Source organism: Haematobia irritans, chromosome 1 (genome assembly GCF_050003625.1).
Source record: "Haematobia irritans isolate KBUSLIRL chromosome 1, ASM5000362v1, whole genome shotgun sequence".
Classification (NCBI taxonomy): domain Eukaryota; kingdom Metazoa; phylum Arthropoda; class Insecta; order Diptera; family Muscidae; genus Haematobia; species Haematobia irritans.
In genome coordinates this window covers 132249585-132276095 of record NC_134397.1, presented here as the reverse complement: position 1 = coordinate 132276095, position 26511 = coordinate 132249585, and the positions used below count along the sequence as shown (strand labels likewise).

Below are 26511 nucleotides of genomic sequence, written 5' to 3'. Positions count from 1 at the left end.
CACTGTTTGGTGTGGTTTGTACGCTGGTGGAATCATTGGACCGTATTTTTTCAAAGATGCTGTTGGACGCAACGTTACGGTGAATGGCGATCGCTATCGTTCGATGCTAACAAACTTTTTGTTGCCAAAAATGGAAGAACTGAACTTGGTTGACATGTGGTTTCAACAAGATGGCGCTACATGCCACACAGCTCGCGATTCTATGGCCATTTTGAGGGAAAACTTCGGAGAACAATTCATCTCAAGAAATGGACCGGTAAGTTGGCCACCAAGATCATGCGATTTGACGCCTTTAGACTATTTTTTGTGGGGCTACGTCAAGTCTAAAGTCTACAGAAATAAGCCAGCAACTATTCCAGCTTTGGAAGACAACATTTCCGAAGAAATTCGGGCTATTCCGGCCGAAATGCTCGAAAAAGTTGCCCAAAATTGGACTTTCCGAATGGACCACCTAAGACGCAGCCGCGGTCAACATTTAAATGAAATTATCTTCAAAAAGTAAATGTCATGGACCAATCTAACGTTTCAAATAAAGAACCGATGAGATTTTGCAAATTTTATGCGTTTTTTTTTTTTAAAAAGTTATCAAGCTCTTAACAAATCACCCTTTATATACGACCGTAAGTTCGGCCAGGCCGAAGCTTATGTACCCTCCACCATGGATTGCGTAGAAACTTCTACTGAAGACTGTCATCAACAATCGAATTACTTGGGTTGCGGTAACTTTTGCCGATGACAAGGTATCTTAAAACTTCCTAATACCATAATATATACCACGTAGTCCATACGTATATAATTAAGTTTGACAAAATTTTCTATAGAAATAAAATTTTGACAACATTTTTATAGAAGTAAAATTTGGACAAAATTTTCTATAGAAATACGATTTTAACAAAATTTTTTATAGAAATAACATTTTGACAAAATTTTCTATAGAAATAAAATTTTTACAAAATTTTCAAAAGATTTAAAATTTTGACAACATTCTCTATAGAATTAAAATTTTGACAACATTTTCTACAGAAATAAAATTTTGCCAACATTTTCTATAGAAATAAAATTTGACAAAATTTTCTATAGGAATAAAATTTCGACAAAATTTTCTATAGAAATAAAATTTTGCTAGATTATTTTTGCTCGAGTGGCAAGCATGATTATGAACCGATATGGACCAATTTTTGTGTGATTGGGAATCGGCTATATATAACTATAGACCGACATGGACCAATTTTGGCATGGTTGTTAGAGACCATATACTAACACCACGTACCAAATTTCAACCGGATCGGATGAATTTTGCTCCTCTAAGAGGCTCCGGAGTTCAAATCTGGGGATCGGTTTATATGGGGGCTATATATAATTATTTACCGATTTGGACCAATTTTTGCCTGGTTGTTAGAGACCATATACTAATACCACGTACCAAATTTCAGCCGTATCTGATGAAATTTGCTTCTCTTTGAGGCTCCGCAAGCTAAATCTGGGGATCGGTTTATATGGGGGCTATATATAATTATGGACCGATGTGGACCAATTTTTGCATGGTTGTTAGAGACCATATACTAACACCATGAACCAAATTTCAACCGGATCGGATGAAATTTGCTTCCCTCAGAGCAATCGCAATCCAAATTTGGGGGTCCGTTTATATGGGGGCTATACGTAAAAGTGAACCGATATGGACAAATTTTTGCATGGTTGTTAGAGACCATATACTAACACCATGTACCAAATTTCAGCCGGATCGGATGAAATTTGCTTCTCTTAGAGGCCTCGCAAGCCAAATTTGGGGGTCCGTTTATATGGGGGCTATACGTAAAAGTGGACCGATATGGCCCATTTGCAATACCATCCGACCTACATCAATAACAACTACTTGTGCCAAGTTTCAAGTCGATAGCTTGTTTCGTTCGTAAGTTAGCGTGATTTCCACAGACGGACGGACGGACATGCTCAGATCGACTCAGAATTTCACCACGAATATATATACTTTATGGGGTCTTAGAGCAATATTTCGATGTGTTACAAACGGAATGACAAAGTTAATATACCCCCATCCTATGGTGGAGGGTATAATAAAATTCCATACTTTATTGTAGTTAATGAACTATTTCTAACTGCTTTCTGTTTAGGATTTTTTACTGAAACAACTAAATTTTATTACTATATACAGAAATGTAACTTAATGAAAATAAAATGGCTAAACTAAATTCATGCAAATTTTTCCTTTAGTTTCGAAGGCACTTTTTTTCTGGGCGTATAGCGTAATTACAAGGGTATAAAATGCAATGTTCGCATGCAATATCATCATCATACCACAATATGGAATAAAATTGTAGAGCCTAAAAATATGCTACAATTTGCTAAGCTAAGCTTACTTTTCAATGTAGCTCTGCTTTCTCTAGAGCTCTACGTTTATGTTGTGGGTTATGAGTTGAGTTATGTAGATGAACACAAATTTGGCTTCTGTTAAACCTAAAGAAAGCCACTTGCCAATTGAGGGGAGACTAAATTTTGAATTATGGCCAAACAAAAATTTGAAGTTCAAAGTCTTATGAGTATGTACTTGCATTTTAAAAAATACATTTTGTAGACTTGTAAGTCGAGTATTTATTATATAAGAAAGCCAATTACTTAATCAATTTATGGTGAAGTGCAGTTAAAGAAAGACGACTTTTCTCAGCCAAAGAAAACTGTGAACATTTTAGATTGAATATTATATTAAATATGACAAATTTAAAATATATATGCATTGCTGTGATTATATCATCATTGCTGGTCACAGAATTCGTTCAAGGAGCACCAGTACAAGGACATAAAAAATCCAGGCAACAAGGGAAATCGAAAAATGGTAGCAGCCTAAAGGCCCCATTCAAGAAAGGTAATAAAATGCAAAACAACCTAAATTATAAATGAATTAGCTAACCTTCATTTTTGTTCATAGGTCCAAACAATGGACAACATCGAAATGGAAAAATGAATTCCTATAATCAACGTTCATGGCCTTCCACCAGTAGCTTCTATCATACACCCATGTATCTGCGTTCCTCACCAAGTACCATGTATTATCCAACACGTTGGTTCAGTTCAGGAAATTATTTTAGTTCACCCACAATGATGCCTTCGACCACATTTCTAAGACGGGCCGATGATTTTCATTCTTTGGGTACGTCACCTACAATGACCCCTTCAATGATGACATCCTTGGATAGTGGTAGCCGCACACCAACCCTTATAGACTTAAGTGCTTTTACAGGTGGCAATAGTTTAATGGACAACAGCTTTGGAAGTTCTAATTTATGGGCCTTACCCGACACAACAGCTACGGCTTCTCCATCCAAATCGAAATTTAATTTTTTCAATGGTTTTAATTTCAATGACGATGGTTTCTTTGGTAATCTTTTCAATCCTTTTAAGTAGATATCTGAATTGTGAATAAAGTTTAGTGCATATATGCGATTTAGTGAATGTTGGTTTTTGGTCAATTTGTTTGTACATATGTAAGGTAGTTAACACAAAGTGTTATCAATTCAAATAACCTAATGTTTTGGGTGGACATACTGTTTATTGATTCAAACGAGAAAAATGTGTTGGAAGTACGCGGGTTGCCTTTTATATATCGGGATTGGGCAACTCTAGTGTTGCAATCTGCCAACTGGTAGCTCTATCATAAAGCTTGACGTTGACAAAAGTTGCTCGCGCAAGAAGTACTTCCAAGCAAATGATCGCATGTTAGTTTTTCGAAAAACTGGTCATATTGCAATCGTACCACTTTTGAGTGGTACACCACCAGTTATTTGCCAGTTGTGTTACACGAAATCAGAGAAACCAACTGCCGAAGATGGATCACGGATCACACATAGGTTCAAACAACAGCATTTTTGAGAATTCAAAACATCGATTTGGTACCGAATAACGAAAAAAATACAGGTTACGTTAAACCCGATTTATTTTACCTTAGATTATTCTGTCCATTGTTATAACGAAAAAAAAACAACACCGGAAGAAGCGGTTGATGCGTTTAGAATACATGTTTTGGAGATATTTCAATCAGAGTCGCAAAAATGCTTCGACAATTGGTTCAGACGCATGCAAAAGTGTATAGATCTTGATGGGGAATATTTTGCAAAACAATGAAGAGATGTTCGATGATTAATATATGTTTTTATTCTCTAATTGATAAAAATATAAGAAACGAGAATGTAATTTATGTACGCCCGGTTGGCCGAAATTAGCCTTATTTTATGACTGTTGTCTCTATCCTTAACTATTTTGCATGATTTTCGTGGTAAACAAATTAATTCCATAAAAAAACAAGTAAGTAAAGTAGAAAGTCGGGCGGGGCCGACTATATCATACCCTAAACCACCCTTACTGAATTAGTAATCATAAGCATTTGTGGTGTAACTGATATAGGTCTGGGAGGTAAACCGCAGTTGCATATTTAAGAAAATTAAGGGGTACATGTTTATGGGTGCTTTGTCTCAATCTGACTATAGCTCATTGTCAGTATTGTCAGGGAAAATGTTAGGTTTACCCTACAAGGATAAAAAAGTTCCCTACTTTCCCATACATTTCCAAACAATTTTCCCTACAAAATTTTTATTAAATTTAAACAAATTTTACAAAACAAAAATGGTCCTAAGTACTTTATTATCTTAAAACATGAATATGCAACGTATATAACTTAGAATACAAATTTGTATTACCACCACGGTTGCCACAGTTGGTATAATTCTACCCAAAATAGTATTTTTTTTGTTAAATCTCTATAAAAATAAAATTTTGGAAAAAGTTTCTATAAACAAATTTTTGTGAGAAATTTTTCTATAGAAATAATATTTTGAGAAAAAATTCCATAGAAATAAAATTTTGTGAAAATTTTCTATAGAAATAATATTTAAAAAAAAATCTATACAAATACAATTTTGACAAAATTTTCTATAGAAATAAAATGTTGACAAATTTTTTTGACAAAAATTTCTATAGAAATATTTGTTTGGTAGATTTGTGGTAATTTGTGGTAATCTTCAAATTTTGTTAGATTTTTTTTTTGGCACGAGTGGTAACTGTTGTTACCACACATTGTTAAAGATCAAGAGCCACCAAAATGTAAAAATTATTACAAATTGTGTTGAGTGAAAATGTCCTACATTGTGGCCCTATGTCCCTACAAGACGCTAAACATTAGAAAACCCCTACATATAGGGAATTTACCCCAAAGACAATAAACTTGAGGAAGATAGGAAATTGGCTTGCGTCATACCAAATGTTGCATTTACCATGTTAGTTCCATACATGTTTGTAATTTTTTTATTTATTTTTCGTTTTTATTTTTTAAATGAAAAATTTAATTTTCTTAATGAAACAATGTTAAATTTTAGGCTACAACAAAAAAATTACATTTTCCCCTTTATGGAAATTTATTTCGTGCACTTACTTTATTTTTATTTGCATTTTAATGCTATGTCAATACTTGTCGTATACGCGTTTGGTTCGAGTATGAAACTAAGACGGTAAATGGTTTGATCTCCTCAGTAGCCAATTTCCTATCTTCCTAGAGTTTATTGTCTTTGATTTACCCTACTTCTAGCAACACTGCTGTGTTGATATTGCACCTACGGAGTTAGTATGCCACTAATATTGAGCCCATTATTAAAAAAGAGAAAATCGTTATATTAGTGTGGGTAATAAATACAAATTTGTAAAAATCGAGAAATATTCTTATGTAAGAGCTACAAGTACGTATAAGTACGATCGGCTAGTACATCAAAATTTGAAATTTGAGTAACATTGGTTAATAAATAAGAGTACTATGGCCAAATTTGGGAAAATCGAGCGATACATATATATGGAAGCTATATCTAAATCTGAACCAATTTGCATAATATTTTGCGGGTTTCATTAATACCACAAAAGGTTACCTTGTGCAAGATTTGAGTAAGATCAGTTAAGAAATGAGGCATGTATGGTCAAACATAAGGTTATTAGGGGCGAATTTTTCAAAATCGGGTGATACATATGTGGGAGCTATATCTACATCTGAACCGATTTCGATGAAATTTTGCACATATAGTTAGTATTATAGAGGACTGGATCTAGCCAACTTTTAGTAAGATCGGTTAATAAATAAGGGTTCTATGGCCAAATTTGGGAAAATCGGGCTATACATATATATGGGAGCTATATCTAAATCTGAACCGATTTTGATGATTTTTTGCACATATAGTTAGTGCTATAGAAGACTATATTTAGCCAAATTTGGGTAAGATCGGTTGATAAATAAAGATTTTGTGGCCAAATTTGGGAAAATCGGGCGATACATATATATGATAGCTATATCTAAATCTGAACCGATTTGGATGAAATTTTGCAAACTTAAAGGGCGATGGAAAAGATTACCTTATGCCAAATTTGGTGACGATCCGTTTGAAAAAAGCGCAACGTGACCCCATTTGTCGAAATCGGGCGATACATATATATGGGAGCTATATCTAAATTTGATCCGATTTGTGCCCAAAACCTCGCTGTACCAAATTTCATCAAAATCGGTTAATAATTCCGACCGGAATCCTGCGAACAACAAATACATGGACAGTAGTGAAGTTCTTGAGCAACTTTAAAGAAGATGAGAAAATTACCTCGAGGAACCATAATGGAATTTTAGTGGTCTAAGTGGACATAAACCAACATCAAGGGAGCCGCAATGAAATATTAAAAAAACCAATGCTTTATTGAGATCAAAAGATCAGACTTTACCAAGTTCAGTTTTTTTATTTATTTTATTTACATCTAGATAAATATAGCATCTCTTATAGAATCTAAACTTAGTTCTTAAAAAAAGGGATGTTTTTGACATTCCCTCTGGAATTCTCCCTAACAGAGTGTTTGATTTGATGTTGATGGGTTTTTCCTTTTTGGCTTTCCTTCTCTTGAAACTTATTCCATCACGGCCTGTTCTGTCAATGGATTCAGTAGTAGCTGTTATCCGATGAGTATAGAGGATTAAAATTATTTGGTAGAACATAAATATCATCGGGGCGCCCATTAAAGAAATATGGACGCTTCAGAGAGGTTAATCTGGAATCTGGTAAAGGTTGTTGTGTTGCTGAAGATGCACCTAATCCGACCGCTCCATAGCCACCATAATTATGGGATGGAAGTGGTGGTGGTGATCCATTGTAATAATTGTGCAAGGTCGATGGGGGTCTGTAACCACTGTTTACTGTTTGCGAATTCGAGCTGGGTGCGGGACGATTTGCAAAATTTCCAGGAATATTAGTATACGGTAAAGAATTTTGCACATCGTTTGGTAAACCACCCATTTGATAGACATTACCAGGTTTTCCGTTGGCCAAAAAGTTAATGGGAACATTAAATATTGACGAGAAAGGCGAAAATGAAGGCAATGATTGATATGGTACCATTGCGGGGAATCCTGTAGTGGTGGCTGTACCCAATCCAAGACTAGGCAAGAACATATAAGGCGTTGGCGGCAAACGGACATAGTAGATGGGAGAATTGCGCGAAGATGACGAGGGACGTCTTTGTGATCCAGCTCCTCGGGACATAGAATCTTCAAATTCATTGGCCACAGATGGTGTAGGTGTAGAGAATCCAGGATAGAACATCTCGGGTGCCATATAGAAAGGATATGGTACGAGTATGGGTTGAGCATAACCCATGAAGGGCAAAAATCTCGGAGTTACCGGCAATGATGATTGCTGATAGGCATCATAAGGATTGAACAGATGAGGAAAAAGTCCTGCGAAAGGTGACATTGAGGGAATGGGCATCTGATGATAGGGCAAAGGTCCATATGATCCCCTCTCATATAAATTCCATGGGTAATTATTACTCATACCAAATAGTGGGGGTGGCGGTGGTGGTTGTTGCGTCTGCTGTGCTTGACCTTGAGATGATGTTACTTCCCTTTTTAATTCCTTAAGGATTTGATAGGAATCACTTAAGTCCTCATCTGTTGCAGCAACATTAGCAGAGAAATGTTTCAATACTTCTTGCATGGCAGCTTCCTTATCGACAAATTGTGCTGGAGGCAAATTAGATGCTGCCGATGAGGATGTTGAGGCCTGTGACAATGGCAATGCTGAAGCTGCAGCATTGGATAACAATGTTCCACTGCTTAGACTCGGTGACGCTGTACCCAAATGATGAACCATAGAGTTGGAATTGCCAGAACTGCTGCCTGGGTGTGTCGAGGTATGTTGTTGTTGTATGGGTGTAGGTGCATGATGTTGGTTTGGTTGGGACATTGATGTCTGCTGATGTTGTTGATTTTTCAATTGGGCCACATTGTTGGCCTGTGCTGCAATCGCCACATTTCGTTGGACCATCAAAAATAATAGAACAACAAATAGCCGCAAATCACATTTAAGCCACATTCTCTTTAGTGTTTTGGGAATTTTCTGTTTGGAAGTTTGGTTATTTGGACGGAAAACTCAATAGCTCGTTGATTGCACTTAGCCTGTGCTCTTTCTCTGTAATTTTAAAAAGTAACAAAAGTTTATGATTATATTAAAATATGATGGCTAATATAACGTTCGTTTAATATTAGAAATACGTTAGGATTTCAGTCTAACACTGAAAAATACATTAAGAATTCAATTAAGAATTAAGTCCTAAATTTTCGAATGAAATTTTAAAGGAAAGATTATTTTCGATCTTTTAATTGAAATTTCTTTATTTTAAGGAATTTGTCCTTCATGTTGTGTAAATTGCGTTTTTTTTAAAGTTTGCATTAGCCTTCATATTAGGTCAATTCAATTTCGTTGGGGTTAAAAATAAGTTGATGTGTCAAATATTTCGAATTACAGGGTGGATGATATGTATTACAACCAACTTCAGGTCGCTATCATTTCTAAACCTAAACATTTCGAATCAAATATGATTCGAAAAGTAAAGGCCAGATTTCGTAGAATCCACGCCACAGAAATCATAAGATGATCATATCGCGACAATGGATTCAACCCATATTGAAAACCGAGCTTATACTAAAGTCATTAAAGTTCCAAAAAGTGCAACAGCTCACCGATGTTCAATTATCGAGTAATTTCATAATTGTAAACAAAAATATTGTTTTTCTCTGTGTACACCTTTGATCTTATGCGCCGTCGACGGTAATGAGGCGGGTACTCGATGGTGCCTCACGCTCGTTCCTCGCTCCGTTTCTACCGCAAAATGGGCTATTTTGCGCTTGTGGCATTTTTTAGAGTAAAGTTGGCACTATACACTGAAAAAAACAGTGAACCCACCAGGAAGTAAACATTTAGTTAATTTTAGAAAATGTTTAATAGTTGTAGAAAATTTTAACTAAACAGTATTACAAACGCTTACATCACGCCGATATCACAAAAATAAGTAAGTATTTTTCGACAAATTCAAGAAAATTTATTAGACATAATATTTTTTTTTTCACTTGTTAAAGAAAAATTTTTAGTTTGATAAAATGTCTTTAGTGACATAAGAAGTTCATAATGGGCGCATTTGTAGTAAAATTTACAAAATTAAAGAAATAATGAACTATTTTGTGAGAAGTACGAATTTAGTAAAACTTTTTACTTCACTTTTACTTTCTCCATATATAATAATTCCATGAAGTAAAATAAAGTTAAATTGGCTTTAGTGAAATAAAGAGTTCACTTGTTTTTGAGTGTAAAATACCAAAGTGTCGATCATTTCAAGACTGAGCCACTTTCGTGCTGGGTGGGATGGTTTTGCCACCGTTTAAAGGCCATAATTCGTGCCAAAGGTCGCCAATTCTAACAAATCTAAAATCTAATTCTAGAGTTTATACAATACAATTAAAAAAGCATAACTTTATTGCATTACATATCAGCCACCCTGTACAGGTTAATTTTTTAAGTTAATTACGTTTGGAAATTCAACCCACTTTTTCATTAGAAATAGTTTCGGTTTTCTGTTTCACCCAACGGGAAATGGATCAACCTCAGGACCGGTGCAGGACCAGTCCCTGCACGGACGAAAAAGACTGTTTTTCATATGTTTGGGTGTAAAAATTATATGTTTGGAACACAATATTTTTGAGTGCAAGCCTGTAACGTTCATAAACTAGCATAACATGTTTGGGACATATATGTTAATATGTTAGAACATATTATGTTTGGAATATAAAATGTTTGTACATATAATATGCTTAGATGCAATCATATCTTAATTTGGAAATAGCCTATAAACATATATGTGTTTAGAAAGAGAGACCTAGAGAGCAGGGCTGTGGAGCCGGAGTCGGAGTGTTGGAGTCGGAGTCTGAAGATTTTGCTGGAGTCGGAGTCGTAAAAATTTTGGTCGACTCCGACTCCGGCTAAACCAAATTTTTTAAAACACTTCACATTTTCGTAACTAAGCAAGTTTTTACGCAAATTAGTTTCCATTGCGTTATTCATTCGATCAATGGATAGCACGATTGTAAATGGAAATCAACTTCCAATTACGGCTATCTTTTTATGTTTCCTAGAATGTTAGACTAGCAGATGGGCTGTATCGATCCATTTTAATGCCCATATCAATTTATTTGAAATATTTCGAACAATCGAAATTATTTTTTTTTATTTTATTTTAAGGCAATATACATATGTGGAATATTGACAGAAAATTTTTTCAAAGTTGTTTTTTATAGAAAAATTTGTCAAAATGTTATTTCTATAGCAAATTTTGTCAAAATTTTATTTCTATAAAAAATTTATTCAAAATTTTATTACTACAGAAATATTTTTTTCTATAGAAAATTTTGTCAAAATTTTATTTCTGTAGAAAATTTAGTCAAAATTTTGTTTCTGTAGAATATTTTGCAGAATTTTATTTACTACACAAAAATTTTTCTAAAATTGTATTTGTATTAATAATTTTTAAAAAATTTTATTTCTATAAGAAAAAATTGTCAAATTTTATTTCTATAGCAAATTTTCTCAAAATTTTTTTTTCTTACTGATGCTCACTGATACTCACTGCTATAAAAATGTATTTCAAAGTTTTATTACTATAGAAATATTTTTTTTTTCTATATAAAATTTAGTCAAAATTTTATTTCTATTGAAAATTTAGTCAAAATTTTGTTTCTATAGAATATTTTGCAAAATTTTATTTGTATAGAAAATTTTGCAAAATGTTGTTTGCTACACAATTTTTTTTAAATTGTATTTCTATTGATAATGTTTTCAAACTTTTATTTCTATAAACAATTTTGCCAAATTTTATTTCTATAAAAATTTTATTCAAAATTTTATTTCTATATATTTGGTCAAAATTTGATTTCTATAGAAAATTTTGCCAAAATTTTATTTCTATAGAAAATTTAGTCAAAGATTTTCTAGAAGTATTTATAATTTTGTCTAAATCGATTCAGATTTAAATTCATGCATATGGGAATATAAACCTTTATATAGCTCGCAACAAATTTAAAGGATTTGAGATAGTATCAATAATTTTGGTCCACAAATACATATACCGTTGGTATCTTCTCATATTACGATGGGTATTTATATCATTATTTTATTTATTAAACATTGCCCTAAATTTGAAATATAGAGTTCAATTGGCATCTAATGTGCAATTAAGACCTTTTTTTGCACACATAAATAAATACGATACTTTAATCGATCCACTTACGGTACCCCCACAATAGAACTACAAATTAGTGGTATTAAAATTAGATTTAGTTATATTACCCGGAGTCGGAGTCGAGCTGATGAAAAATGCTGGAGTCGGAGTCGAGCAAAATTGGCTCGACTCCACAGCCCTGCTAGAGAGTATGCTGCAAGTAAAATAATGGAAGTAACCAATTGGCGCCTTAAAAATATATCCACACAAAGAAAATTTCATTAATATTTTTTACTACCAATGTATGCCCTAAGGTGAAACATAATATGTTTGAACAATACAAACAATATTTTGTTTGCACCAATCCTGAGGGTGTGGTGTATATCGACTACTCCCAGTTCTAGTCAAAACGTATGGAAGGGACCGACCACTTTAACTTGGGTTTGCCATTGACTATAAATAAATTTATATTTTAAGACACGACTCGGATTTAATCCTTTAAAAAATTTAGTAGGACTATCCAACAGACAGGTTCTCATGAAACAGCTTGAACGATTTAGATACCATCAACTTTTAAGATCAAGAGAGTATAGAAATAATTAAATTATATCAACATTTAAAAATAGCGGACAAACTGGAGCACAGAATTGGGTGCTCGGCAGAAACTGGTATTAATAGTTTAATTCTATGATCATTTTGAAGATCATTTTCACCATAGTGCTTGGGTGAATCATAGTAATATTCTTCAGCATCATCAGTGATTGCTCATATAATTTTCTGCATTGACCTCTCGCTTATGCTGCTAACTGCCATAAAGCCTTTCTAGACGTATCCCATTTTCCATTTAAACACTAAAAAATATCTTATGGAAGAATATGTTGTGGTCGGTCAGTAGGTTTGAGGAGAATTGCCTTGACCATTTGTGTTCTATTCCCATTTTCCCCCCATCAAGCTTTCAACAATAAACAGCAGTCAATATGCACTTGAAGTTGATTTACTAACCTACATTATGGAATCGTGCTTTAAATGTTGACATAAGGTTAATTATAAAGTTGTCCAAATAAGAATAAATAAATCAATTCTAAACGAAGCTGTAATGATAATTTATAGGAATTGGATGCTTTTTGGTCTTCTTTCAATCAATACCCACTTTTTGGGCCAATTTAAATTGACTAACATTGAAAATTTCTTTTAACTGGAATTTTTTGCGATTCTTTCACAGAGCAAACAATTTTTGCGGTAAAATGGATTTTCAAATGCCACATTTGCACAATTCATTAGCTATTGTTTAACTGCACTTTCTTACTTGGTATAGTCTGGTGAATAAGTAGGGCATTTGTAAGCCTTCATCTGAATGATGAATTTGCGCATGCGTGTGGTGTGATAATTGTAATTGTCAACTCAGTCAGGCAAATATAAAAAATGCCAACAATTCGAGTATAATTTAATCATCAGTCATTACGTTAATATTGTTGGCAAATTGCAATGTTTATACGGGGGAGGGGGTAAATATTTTGACTAAAAAAAGTGAAATTTATAGTTTTTCATTGAAAAATATTTGGAATTGCTTGGCTGCATTTACATTTCACTATTTGTGTTCCCACAATTACACAATATTGCAATATCAAAGACAATATAGATGTATTTTTTATTTTTTATTACGCACAAAATAAGAAATTAAAAATATTTATAGTAGTTTATTTCGGTTGACATTTCTTTGTTATAGATTTGCATTTTAATGGATTTTCGATTCTCATTAGAGAACAATAAATTTTTTGTACTTCAAATTAATATACAACTACTAAACATGGATCTGAGCAGACAGGAATAATATTATAGGTAAACGAAAAAATAACTTCTACTTTTATTCAGGTACAAAACTACATGCAAAAAAAAAATAATTCTTTCCTCCCAAATGAAAATTTTATTTTATTTGCTATTGCTTTTCGCTATAAGGAAGTTTGTTTTGAAGAAAATTATAGAATTTTAGTGATAAACGTTGACGCTTTTACAGGATGTGAAAACACTTTAATTACACTCAAAAAAAAAGTAAACTATATGTGTCACTAAAGTCAAATTTATTCTATTTTAGTTCACGGAATTATTAAGTTTTGGCTAACTTTCCTGGTTTTTAATATTTTTTTGCGTACGTTAGTTAAATGAACTATACAAGCGGAAAACCTATACACAAATAATGCATAAATTCGTGTTCCCCAAAAAAATTGTTCAGAATTTCTTAAAATTTTTAAATTTTACCAATAATGTGCCCATCGTGAACTTTGTATGGCACTAACGATTTTGAAATTGAAATAATTTTGAACTCCAATTTTATCCTTCAAACTACGAAATTTTCTTTAAAAAGTGAAAAATAATTATGTCTAATTATTTTTTAATAAATATTTATTTATTTTTGTGAAATCCGTGCGACACTAACTAACTAACTTTTCTAAAATTAACCAAAATTCTCCTTCTTTTTATACCCACCACCATAGAATGGTGATGGAGGTAACACATCGAAATATCGATTTCCGACTATATAAAGTATATATATTCTTGATCAGGGAGAAATTCTATATAACGATGTCCGTCTGTCTGTCTGTTGTAATCACGCTACAGTCTTCAATAATGAAGCAATCGTGCTGAAATTATGCACAAACTCGTCTTTTGTCTGCAGGCAGGTCAAGTTCGAAGATGGGCTGTATCGGTTCAGGTTTTTATATAGTCCCCATATAAACCGACCTCCCGATTTGGGGTCTTGGGCTTATAGAAATCGTAGTTTTTATCCAATTTGCCTGAAATTTGAAATCTAGAGGTATTTTATGACCATAAAGAGGTGTGCCAAAAATGGTGAGTATCGGTCCATGTTTTGCTATAGCCCCCATATAGACCGATCTCCCGATGTTACTTCTTGGGCTTATAGAAACCGCAGTTTTTATTCAATTTACCTGGAATTGGAAATCTAGAGGTATTGTAGGACCACAAATACGTGTGCCAAAAATTGTGAGTATCAGTCCATGTTTTGGTATAGCCCCCATATAAAACGACCTCCCGATTTTGGGTCTTGGGCTTATAGAAACCGTAGTTTCTATCCAATTTGTCTGAAATTGGATATCTAGAGGTATTTTAGGACCATAAGAGGTGTGCCGAAAATGGTGAGTATCGGTCCATATTTTGGTATAGCCCCCATATAGACCGATTTCCCGATTTTACTTCTTGGGCTTCTAGAATCCGAAGTTTTTATCCTATTTGCCTGAAATTGGAAATCTAGAGGTATTTTCGGGTCATAAAGAGGTGTGCCGAAAACGGTGAGTATCGGTCCATATTTTAGTATAGCCCCCATAAGAACGATCTCCTGATTTAACTCCTTGGGTTTCTAGAAACCGTAGTTTTTATCTGATTTGCCTGAATTTGTAAATATTCTGATATTTTAGGCTCACAAAAACGTGTATCGGATTAAGTTTTTATCGGTCCATTTGATAATGCCTCCATATAGACCGACTTCACTTCTTGACGGTGTATAAGGCGCACTGATCATGAAAATTGCTTGAAACTCAATGTTAAATTTCTAGATTTTACTTCCACAGATTTAAGATTTCAAATTAAGACGTTATTTTATAATTTTCTTGCACACTTACAAGAGATGTTAATGATTCCTCTAAAACTCAAACAAAAATGGTTCTTATAAATCCAGAATCTGATATAGTCCTCATAGGTGAAATCTTTAAATTTATCTTCGGGAAGTGTCCTCAAGTCCTCAAGCCCTCCTGAAATTTCAAAGGAAACCCTAATATTTGGTTCATGGTGGTGGGTATTTAAGATTCGGCCCGGCCGAACTTAGTGCTGTATATACTTGTTTATACCCTCCACCGTCGTTCCGTTTGTAACACATCGAAATATTGCTGTAAGACCTCATAAAGTATATATTCTGGGTCGTGGTGAAATTCTGAGTCGATCTGAGCATGTCCGTCCATCCGTCCGTCTGTTGAAATCACGTTAACTTCCGAACGAAACAAGCTATAGACTTGAAACTTGGCACAAGTAGTTATTATTGATGTAGGTCGGATGGTATTGCAAATGGGCCATATCGGTCCACTTTTACGTATAGCCGCCATATAAACGGACACCCAGATTTCCGGCTCAAATTTGGTACATGGTGTTAGTATATGGTCTCTAACAACTATGCAAAAATTGGTCCACATCGGTTCATAATTATATATAGCCGCCATATAAACCGATCACCAGAGTTGACCTCCAGAGCCTCTTGGAAGACCAAAATTCATCTGATTCAGTTGAAATTTGGTACGTGGTGTTAATATATGGCCTCAAACACCCATGCAAAAATTGGCCGAAATCGGTCCATAATTATATATAGGCCCCATATAAACCGATTCCCAGATTTGACCTACGGAGCCCGTTGGAAGAGCAAAATTCATCCGATTCGGTTGAAATTTGGTATGTGATGTTAGTATGTGGTATCCAACAACCATGCAGGAATTGGTTCATATCAGTCCATAATTATATATATAGCTCCCATACAAACCGATCCCTAGATTTGACCCCCGGTTCCTTTTGGAGAAGCAAAATTCATCCGATCTGGTTGAAATTTGGTACGTGGTGGCAGTATATGATATTTAACGACCATGCCAAAAGTGGTCCATATCTGTCCATAATCATATATAGCCTCCATATAAACCGATCCCGAGATTTGGTTTGGGAGCCTCGTGGAGGAGCAAATTTCATCCGAGTCAGTTGAAATTTGTTACATTGTGTTAGTATATGGCCGTTAACAACCATGCCTAACTATGTTCATATCGGTCTATAGTTATATATAGCCCTCAGATAAATCGATCCCCAATCACACAAAAATTGGTCCATATCAAGTTCATAATTGTATATAGCCCCCATATAAGCGACATACATATTTTTCTTTGTAGACCAAAATAAATTAAAACTTATTCATGTAAAATTAACTTTAATTCAATTAACCTAAACTTAACTGTATTATTAAATTAATTTCGCTACATATTCATTTTAGATGTTATATTTATTAATGTTTCATTCTTCGTTGCTTTTTTAGTTTTATATTTGATCATAATTGAAATACGTATTTATTCTATTTTTTTCCAATAGTAGTTATTCTCGTGTGTATCTTAATTGATTATGTTTCAATATAAATACAAAACACCATCAATGAATACATTTTTTAAATGTCATGCTTTTATTTAGAACTTGTTCTTTTTATTCAAAATATAAACACAGGCAGAACTTTTGTTTTAATTTTTATATCTACCATCATAGGTTGGTGATGGAGCGATACTAAGACATCAAAATATCGAAATCTACATATAACAGGTTGGCTGATAAGTCCCCGGTCTGATACATAGATGGCGTTGCTAGTATTAAATGCATATTATTTTTATATAGTACCAACCTTCAAATGATTCGTGTGAAAATTTAACGTCTGTAAGTCAATTAGTTTGTGAGATAGAGCGTCTTTTGTGAAGCAACTTTTGTTATTGTGAAAAAACGGAAAAAGGGAATTTCGTGTTTAGATAAAATACTATTTTCTGAAGGGAAAAAATACGGTGGAAGCAAAAACTTGGCTTGATAATGAGTTTCCGGACTCTGCCCCAGGGAAATCAACAATAATTGATTGATATGCAAAATTCAAACGTGGTGAAATCAGCACGGACGACGGTGAACGCAGTGGACGCCCGAAAGAGGTGGTTACCGACGAAAACATAAAAAAAATCCTCAAAATGATTTTGAATGACCGTAATATGAAGTTGATAGAGCTAGCAGTTGATAGAGATAGAGATATCAAAGGAACGGGTTGGTCATATCATTCATCAATATTTGGATATGCCGAAGCTCTGTACAAAATGGGTGCCGCGCGAGCTCACATTTGACCAAAAACAACAACGTGTTGATGATTCCGAGCGGTGTTTGCAGCTGTTAACTCGTAATACACCCGAGTTTTTCCGTCGATATGTGACAATGGATAAAACATAGCTCCATCACTACACTCCTGAGTCCAATCGACAGTCGGCTGAGTGGACAGCGACCGGTGAACCGTCTCCGAAGCGTGGAAAGACTCAAAAGTCCGCTGGCCTCTGTTTTTTGGGATGCGCATGGAATAATTTTTATCGATTATCTTGAGAAGGGAAAAACCATCAACAGTGACTACTATATGGCGTAATTGGAGCGTTTGAAGGTCGAAATCGCGGCAAAACGGCCCCATATGAAGAAGAAACAAGTATATACAGCCGCAAGTTCGGCCAGGCCGAATCTTATGTACCCACCACCATGGATTGCGTAGAAACTTCTACGAAAGACTGTCATCCACAATCGAATTACTTGGGTTGTGGTATCTTAAAACTTCTTATTCCTGCATGGTTGTTGGATACCATATACTAACATCACGTACCAAATTTCAACCGAATGGGAAGTATTTTGCTCTTCCAAGGGGGTCTGGAGGTCAAATCTGGGGATCGGTTTATATGGGGCCTATATATAATTATGGACCGATATCGACCAATTTTTGCATGGGAGTTTGAGGCCATATATTAACACCACGTACCAAATTTCAACTGAATCAGATGAATTTTGGTCTTCCAAGAGGTTCCGGAGGTCAAATCTGGTGATCGGTTTATATGGGGGCTATATATAATTATGAGCCGATGTGGACCAATTTTTGCATGGTTGTTAGAAACCATATACTAACATCACGTACCAAATTTCAGCCATATCGGATGAAATTTGCTTCTCTTAGAGGCCTCGCAAGCCAAGTCGGGGGATCGGTTTATATGGGGGCTATATATAATTATGGACCGATGTGAATCAATTTTTGCATGGTTGTTCGAGACCATATACTAACACCATGTACCAAATTTCAGCCGGATCGGATGAAATTTGCTTCTCTTAGAGGCCTCGCAAGCCAAATCGGGGGATCGGTTTATATGGGGGCTATATATAATTATGGACCGATGTGGACCAATTTTGGCATGGTTGTTAGAGACCATACACTGACACCATGTACCAAATTTCAGCCGGATCGGATGAAATTTGCTTCTCTTAGAGGCCTCGCAAGCCAAATCGGGGAATCGGTTTATATGGGGGCTATATATAATTATGGACCGATGTGGACCAATTTTTGCATGGTTGTTAGAGACCATATACTAACACCATGTACCAAATTTCAGCCGGATCTTATGAAATTTGCTTCTCTTAGGGGCCTCGCAAGCCAAATCGGGGGATCGGTTTATATGGGGGCTATATATAATTATGGACCGATGTGGACCAATTTTTGCATGGTTGTTAGAGACCATATACTAACACCATGTACCAAATTTCAGCCGGATCGGATGAAATGTGCTTCTCTTAGAGGCCTCGCAAGCCAAATTTGGGGGTCCGTTTATATGGGGGCTATACGTAAAAGCGGACCGATATGAACCAATTTTTGCATGGTTGTTAGAAACCATATATTAACGCCATGTACCAAATTTCAGCCGGATCGGATGAAATTTGCTTCTCTTAGAGCAATCGAAAGCCAAATTTGGGGGTCCGTTTATATGGGGGCTATACGTAAAAGTGAACCGATATGGACAAATTTTTGCATGGTTGTTAGAGACCATATACTAACACCATGTACCAAATTTCAGCCGGATCGGATGAAATTTGCTTCTCTTAGAGGCCTCGCAAGCCAAATTTGGGGGTCCGTTTATATGGGGGCTATACGTAAAAGTGGACCGATATGGCCCATTTGCAATACCATCCGACCTACATCAATAACAACTACTTGTGCCAAGTTTCAAGTCGATAGCTTGTTTCGTTCGGAAGTTAGCGTGATTTCAACAGACGGACGGACGGACGGACGGACGGACATGCTCAGATCGACTCAGAATTTCACCACGACCCAGAATATATATACTTTATGGGGTCTTAGAGCAATATTTCGATGTGTTACAAACGGAATGACAAAGTTAATATACCCCCCATCCTATGGTGGTGGGTATAAAAAGTGTTGTTCCAACGCAACGTGCCACAAGTCATTGAGAACGATGGCAAAAATTCATGAATTGGGCTTCGAATTGCTTCCCCACCCATTCTCCAAATCTGGCCCCCAGCGACTTTTTCTTGTTCTCATACCTCAAAAGGATGCTCGCAGGGAAAAAATTTGGCTGCAATGAATAGGTGATCGCCGAAACTGAGGCCTATTTTGCAAAACCGAAGGAGTACTACCAAAATGGTATCAAAAAATTGGAAGGTCGTTATAATATATATATATATATATATATATATATATATATATATATATATATATATATATATATATATATATATATATATATATATATATATATATATATATATATATATATATATATATATATATATATATATATATATATATATATATATATATATATATATATATATATATATATATATATATATATATATATATATATATATATATATATTATTTTATTTTGACATAAACACTGTAAAAAATTTTGTTGTGAGGTCAAAGATTTCATGTCTTTAAAATACGAATACAAATTTTGCTTAGCATTGAAGACGCATTTCTCTAATATAAAGTCCTTATAATTAAGTGATTTCACTTAAATATGGGTTTCATAACATGAAAGAAAAAATGTTTGGGCTAAGGTCAACTTGACTTTAATAATTCAGAAAAAAAATCTTTAAATTTAATGAAATTGTCTTTAAATTTGTTGTCTTTTTGCATCTTGACTACAAAGCAAAAATTCGTTAAACTATATGAGACATGTTTTTCAACACAACAATTTTAAAGACGTTTCTTACTTGAAACATAGCATAATTTCTACTGGAAGTCGAGTCTTAATTTGGAAAATAAAATTGTCGTTAACTCGTTTTTGAAGGACTTTGATAGCATATGAAGAGAAAAAGCTGAAAAAGCGAAAAATTAAAATTTGCTTCCTAGAAGAAAGTACACAAAAACCAAATTTAAAAGCGAATTGTGTCTTAAAAGTATCCTTACTTGTATTCTCCGCTTCTTTGGCTCGGAATCAATACCAATATTTTTATAGTCAAAATTCGTAAGTACATACAATTTACTTCAAACCATTGCGTTTAGCGCAATTTGCACCAATTTGTATCCACATGAAAAGTCCTGATGTTATATTTGTACTATATATGACTATCCTTTATGAGGAGATGTTGTCAAAAAAATTATTATATGAGTTCCACGGTGGTGGGTATTTAAGATTCGGCCCGGCCAAACTTTTAAGAGTTTTTTTTATTTTCAATTTTCATATTGACTGATTAAAATTAATATTATGCGCAATATGTTTTTTTGTCATAATAATATCACTTACACTTTCGAGAATACAAACAAACTGTGCAAATATTTTGCAATTTAAATATTCACTCTTTACGTATAATATTTTTTATTTATTTTTTTTTTATTTTAATATTCTTTTTCGAAAACTTTTGATTTCTTTGCTTGTAACCACTTCAACGGATGAATTGGAAATAACTTTAAATTGCAAATGTGCTAAAACTTTATATACTCTTAGAGAGCTCTCTTCTGGATTCCACTCGATCTAAGTTTATGTCTTGATGATGATCACGTTGGATAGATGGATAAGTACTTTTCCAATGGCATACAGGTATTCTTGTGGCTGTGGGGAATAAAGTGAAATGGAGTGGTAGTACTCCATGCAAACATACACACTCACGGTCAGAATATGCAGGGAAAAATTTATAATGAATAAGCGCATGCGCAAATGCTAACGTACATAGAAAGAAAGGCCAACCTATTTGTTTAAAAGTGGTGTGGCATAGCTGGGTGGTACTTTGTAAAGGTGCCTTATAACTAACCCATCTGTAAGTGGAGAGCATTAAACATCTTCACAAGTAACTGACATATTTGGGGAGGATGGTCAATCTCATATATCACCACTGTATTAGAAGATTTCACTCGCAGACAAAATATATATTAAGTGGCCTTTAAGCTCTTCCTCCATGACAGCCAATCTTAGGTGTAGATCCACTTGAAACGGAAACAGTAGCATATGGGTATGTACTTGTCATGATTCCACAGGAAGAAGAGAAAAAAATATCCCTTTAAGGCTTGTCAGTTAGTTAATAAAATTTGCTTCAATAATTGAGCTATTCTTTTGCTAATTGAAGTTTGCTTTGCAATTTACCACAAAGATTGTAGCAGAATCCAACACTATCTTCATTAACACATCCATAATCAAATAAACAGATGATACTTGTAGATTATGTAAATATACGATTTCAAATTAATGCATAAAGGAGAAACGATTCGAATTGAAAATTTTGTTCAAAATGACTGTAAAGAAATTAAACTCTCTTTACATGCACAGGAATAATAAACTAATATTTGCAGGCCAGTCGATGCTGTTGATTTTTAATAAATATATTAACCCTTTCACTACCGAAATAAACCTAATATTAAGAACTTTAATTTTGCTTCTGTTTTTACTTGCACTAACAGCGTGTAGAACAAAAATTGTAAGTTTGAGACCCTACCTCTATTACTTCAAGAGTTATATGAGCTTGTTCTGAAAACTTGATTCTTGAATTGTGACCAAACTGCCTTACGAAAATAAGCGCCATTTGGTCTATTATATCTTTCATAGTGTGAGAAAAGATACAAAAAAGAACTCGTAAAAGTATCAGCTATAGTTTTTGAATAAATGTCCATTTACTAGAAACATACAGTAGAAAAATTGTCTCAAATTTTCGTATTTTTCGTTTATTGTTAAAGATGTTTATAAAAATGTATTTTAGTGTTCACCAATATGGAAAACATTTATAACTTACTTAAATGTATTTTAGTGTTCACCAATATGGAAAATATTTATAACTTACTTAGATTAAAGTCTTTACTTTAAAATAACATCGAGAAATAAATCGAAACTAAGTGTCAAAATAGAATTTGGTGTGTTTTTTGAATGTCCTTCCAAGTGGACATCGGTAGTGAAAGGGTTAATAAAACATGTCATTTATTGAAGAAAGCATTGCCTACATAAATAAATAAAATTGGATTTAAAAACGAAGGTAAGCAGTTCTAATTTTGAAGTAAAAGTTTTGCCACAAATATGTAAGATTTGTTCCAATGAATGAAAAAAGTTCAATAAAATCATTTCATATATGAATTCAATTCAGTTAAATTTTTTCATTCTGTAGCATAAATATAGGAAAATATTAACTAATATATGGAATGCATTCTACCTAATTTCTACGAAAATCACATCGTTCAAAGAAATAAAACTGTCTTTGGTGCTATAAGAAGTTCAACCTTCTTCACAATGAGCTCATTTTACTTGAAGAAGGGGTCACTTTTTTCCGGCTGAAGCCATTACACGCTGAACGAAAGTGGTACTGCGGTGGTTTTGACCCATTCTCGGTAAGGTGTTACCTTGAGATGATTGACACTTTCGTGCAGCATGTGATGGTTTTGTCAGCCGTTTGAATCAATGAATCAATTTAGATCGAATAAATATAAATCTATATATAAAATTCAAAGTATGTTTGTTTATTTGTTTGTTTGTTTGTATGTTCCGGGTAAGCTCGGAAACGGTTGAACCAATTTACTTGAAACTTTCAGAGATCGAAGGGGGCGTTCATTTGGTGAAAATAGGGTACCTCATTTTTTGACACCTGGTCGCGGAGGGGACCTCCCTTTGTCCGGCTTTTTGAAAATTGGACCAAAGCTGATCTAGACAAAGATCAGCTACTTTATTTTTCGATATTTGGTAGCAGGGGGGGCCTCCCCTTTGTACAGTGAAAATTCTCTTTCAAGGAAGGTTGAAGGGGGCGTCTAGACAAAGAACGGCCACTTTAGTTTCCTATATTTGGCCGGGGAGGGAGACCTTCCCTTTGCCCAAATTTTTCAAAGTACAGTGAAAACAAAATTAAAGTGCTCCAACTGAAATATTACGGAAAAACTGGGAGAGGTTATAAAATTTATATCAGGTTCCTGATTTTTTTAATATTTGGTCGGGTAAAAATAAAAGGGCATAGGTAGACATCCGCTTCTCCTTAAGTACATACAGAGAAACAATTAAACTTTTCCAATTTACTTGAAACTTACAGAGGACGTGGGGAGAGTTTACGAAACTAACAAGTAAGACTGCTTCCCACTACTCGTGAATGTGGAAATTCCTTTGATGATCGCATTTATGGCGGCAATTCGACCAAAATTTATGAGCATCCATGGTTGGCTTTAATTGAATATACAAAACGTATGTCGATATTAAAAAATGACAGGGATAACCTGAGCTTCGAAATCGATATATATACCGGGCAGTTGATAAAAAATTCATCCTTCAAACAATTGTTTCGTAAAACTTTTTTCTTTTTTGTTTTTGCTATACTTCCAAATTTAATAACGGAAACATTACAACATTAAATACATTATGCATCATGTGAATAATGATAGAATTCCAAACATCTACAAATGTTGAAAAATACAGTTGGAAAGGCGGTCGGTATTGTATCAACACCAAGTTAACACTTTCCATCATATTTCTTAAAGCATATGTCCCCAAAGTTTGTCTATAACCAGTGTTACCAGATACTTTTGTTGGGAAATCGTCAAAAATGGGGTAATGAAAATCGATAATTTAAATTTTCTGGGACGTTTACACAAGATACGCTACATCACTTTTCGATATATGGTCGGGGAGGGGGACCTCTTCTAAAACTGAAAAAACTAAAATTCGCAAATTTTCTTGAAATATACAAAAGGCGTGGGGGAAGCTTTATGAAATCAATGTGGAGTACCTGTTTTTTTTGGTATTTCGACGGGGTGGGAACCTTCTCCTCCTTGCCCCATACTTGAAAGAAATTTTCTAGATTTTCTTGGAATTTTCAGGGAAGGTTGAGGGTGCTATTCACTTCGGTGAATATTTTATCGGGGATATCGGGACGGCCCTTTAAACCAATAGACCAAAATTTAACCTTCTCCGATGTACTTTTAAGTTTACAGGGAACGTGGGAGGAGGTGATTAAATTAAAACATGATTTTTAAATTAGTAGATGATTTTTCGATATTTGGTTGGGGAAGGAGAATTGTAAAATAAACTTTGTCGATTTACTTGGAATTTATATGGACCGTTGGGTAGTTTGTGAATTTAATATAGGGTACGTGATTTTCTGGTATCTGGTTGGAAAAGAGCAAAGGTGGGGAGAGGGTTCCTTTTGTCCGATTTTTTGAAAATTGAAAGTAAAGGTTTGTCCGTAAATGGGAACTCGGTACATAATTTTATGATTTTTGCATAGGTTTCTGCCAGACTTTTTTAAGCAAAAAACTTAAATTTACATGAAATTGGCCGACAACGGTGTATATTCTGCAAAGGCATGTTCTCTGTGTCAAACATTTTAACAAATGTTAATGTGGTAAGTACTTTTGCTCTTTCCGATTTATTGGACGGGAAACAGTGATTCTTTGTATGTTGTTGAAATATAACCCTTAATTTTCCGGTATGATGAGGAGAAGGATGCCTCTCCTTGACAAACCACACTTAAAATTCACAGGATAAGTAGAAGAATGTCCAACGATTTGAATACAGAACATAATTTAAACAAACTGGTGAAAAGGGAACACCTTCTCCCCGATGTTTGTAAAGAAGGCGCAGCGAAGCGGGCCGGGTTACGCTAGTTAATTATAAATGTTGATGTTATTTGCGAATTTTTGGGCTTTACTTTATTGCATTACATATCAGCCACCCTGTATATAATTATGAAACAATATGCACCATTCTTTGCATGGTTGTTAGAAGACCTATACTAACATAAAGTAGTAAATATCAAGCGGATCGGATGTAATTTGCTCCTCCGGAACTTAAATCAGGGGATCAGTTTATATGGCGACTAAACCAAAGGTCCGATGGTACATTAGTTAATCTATCCGACCTACATCAATAACAACTATTTGTGCCAAGTTGCAAGCTGAAAAGGCAGGGTATTAAATAAAATAATTTATCAATGAGTGTAAAAAGTAAATAAAAACACAATTATTTTTGGTTTTTAAAATAACAGGTTGGTTGATAAGTCCCCGGTCTGACACATAGATGGCGTCGCTAGTATTAAATGCATATTATTTTTATATAGTACCTTCAAATGATTCGTGTAAAAATTTGACGTCTGTAAGTCAATTAGTTTGTGAGATAGAGCGCCTTTGTGAACAACTTTTCTTATTGTGAAAAAATGGAAAAAAAGGAATTTCGTGTTTTGATAAAATACTGTTTTCTGAAGGGAAAAAATACGGTGGAAGCAAAAACTTGGCTTGATAATGAGTTTCCGGGCTCTGCCCCAGGGAAATCAAAAATAATTGATTGGTATGCAAAATTCAAGCGTGGTGAAATGAGCACGGAGGACGGTGAACGCAGTGGATGCCCGAAAGAGGTGGTTACCGACGAAAACATCAAAAAAATGATTTTGAATGACCTAAAATGAAGTTGATCGAGATAGCAGAGGCCTTAAAGATATCAAAGGAACGTGTTGGTCATATCATTCATCAATATTTGGATATGCGCAAGCTCTGTGCAAAATGGGTGCCGCGCGAGCTCACATTTGACCAAAAACAACAACGTGTTGATGATTCTGAGCGGTGTTTGCAGCTGTTAACTCGTAATACACCCTAGTTTTTCCGTCGATATGTGACAATGGATGAAACATGGCTCCATCACTACACTCCTGAGTCCAATCGACAGTTGGCTGAGTGGACTGCGACCGGTGAACCGTCTCCGAAGCCTGGAAAGACTCAAAAGTCCGCTGGCAAAGTAATGGCCTCTGTTTTTTGGGATGCGCATGGAATACTTTTTATCGATTATCTTGAGAAGGGAAAAACCATCAACAGTGACTACTATATGGTGTAATTGGAGCGTTTGAAGGTCGAAATCGCGGCAAAACGGC

General features: G+C 34.6%; 2 protein-coding genes across 2 annotated transcripts; one reads left to right on the top strand and one right to left on the bottom strand.

Moving 5' to 3' along the window:
* Nucleotides 1-2684: 2684 nt before the first annotated feature.
* Nucleotides 2685-3885, top strand: LOC142231730 (uncharacterized). Its single transcript, XM_075302358.1, has 3 exons — nucleotides 2685-2881; nucleotides 2945-3416; nucleotides 3663-3885. Exons 1-3 carry the CDS (start codon nucleotides 2728-2730, stop codon nucleotides 3883-3885), a joined length of 849 nt encoding a protein of 282 aa, XP_075158473.1. The 5' UTR covers nucleotides 2685-2727.
* A 2845-nt stretch (nucleotides 3886-6730) lies between these two features.
* Nucleotides 6731-21078, bottom strand: LOC142221820 (uncharacterized). Its single transcript, XM_075291653.1, has 2 exons — nucleotides 20937-21078; nucleotides 6731-8498 (listed from the first exon to the last, which is right to left on the bottom strand). The coding sequence occupies exon 2, from the start codon at nucleotides 8400-8402 to the stop codon at nucleotides 6972-6974; it is 1431 nt and encodes a 476-aa protein (XP_075147768.1). The 5' UTR covers nucleotides 8403-8498; nucleotides 20937-21078; the 3' UTR covers nucleotides 6731-6971.
* Nucleotides 21079-26511: the final 5433 nt, after the last annotated feature.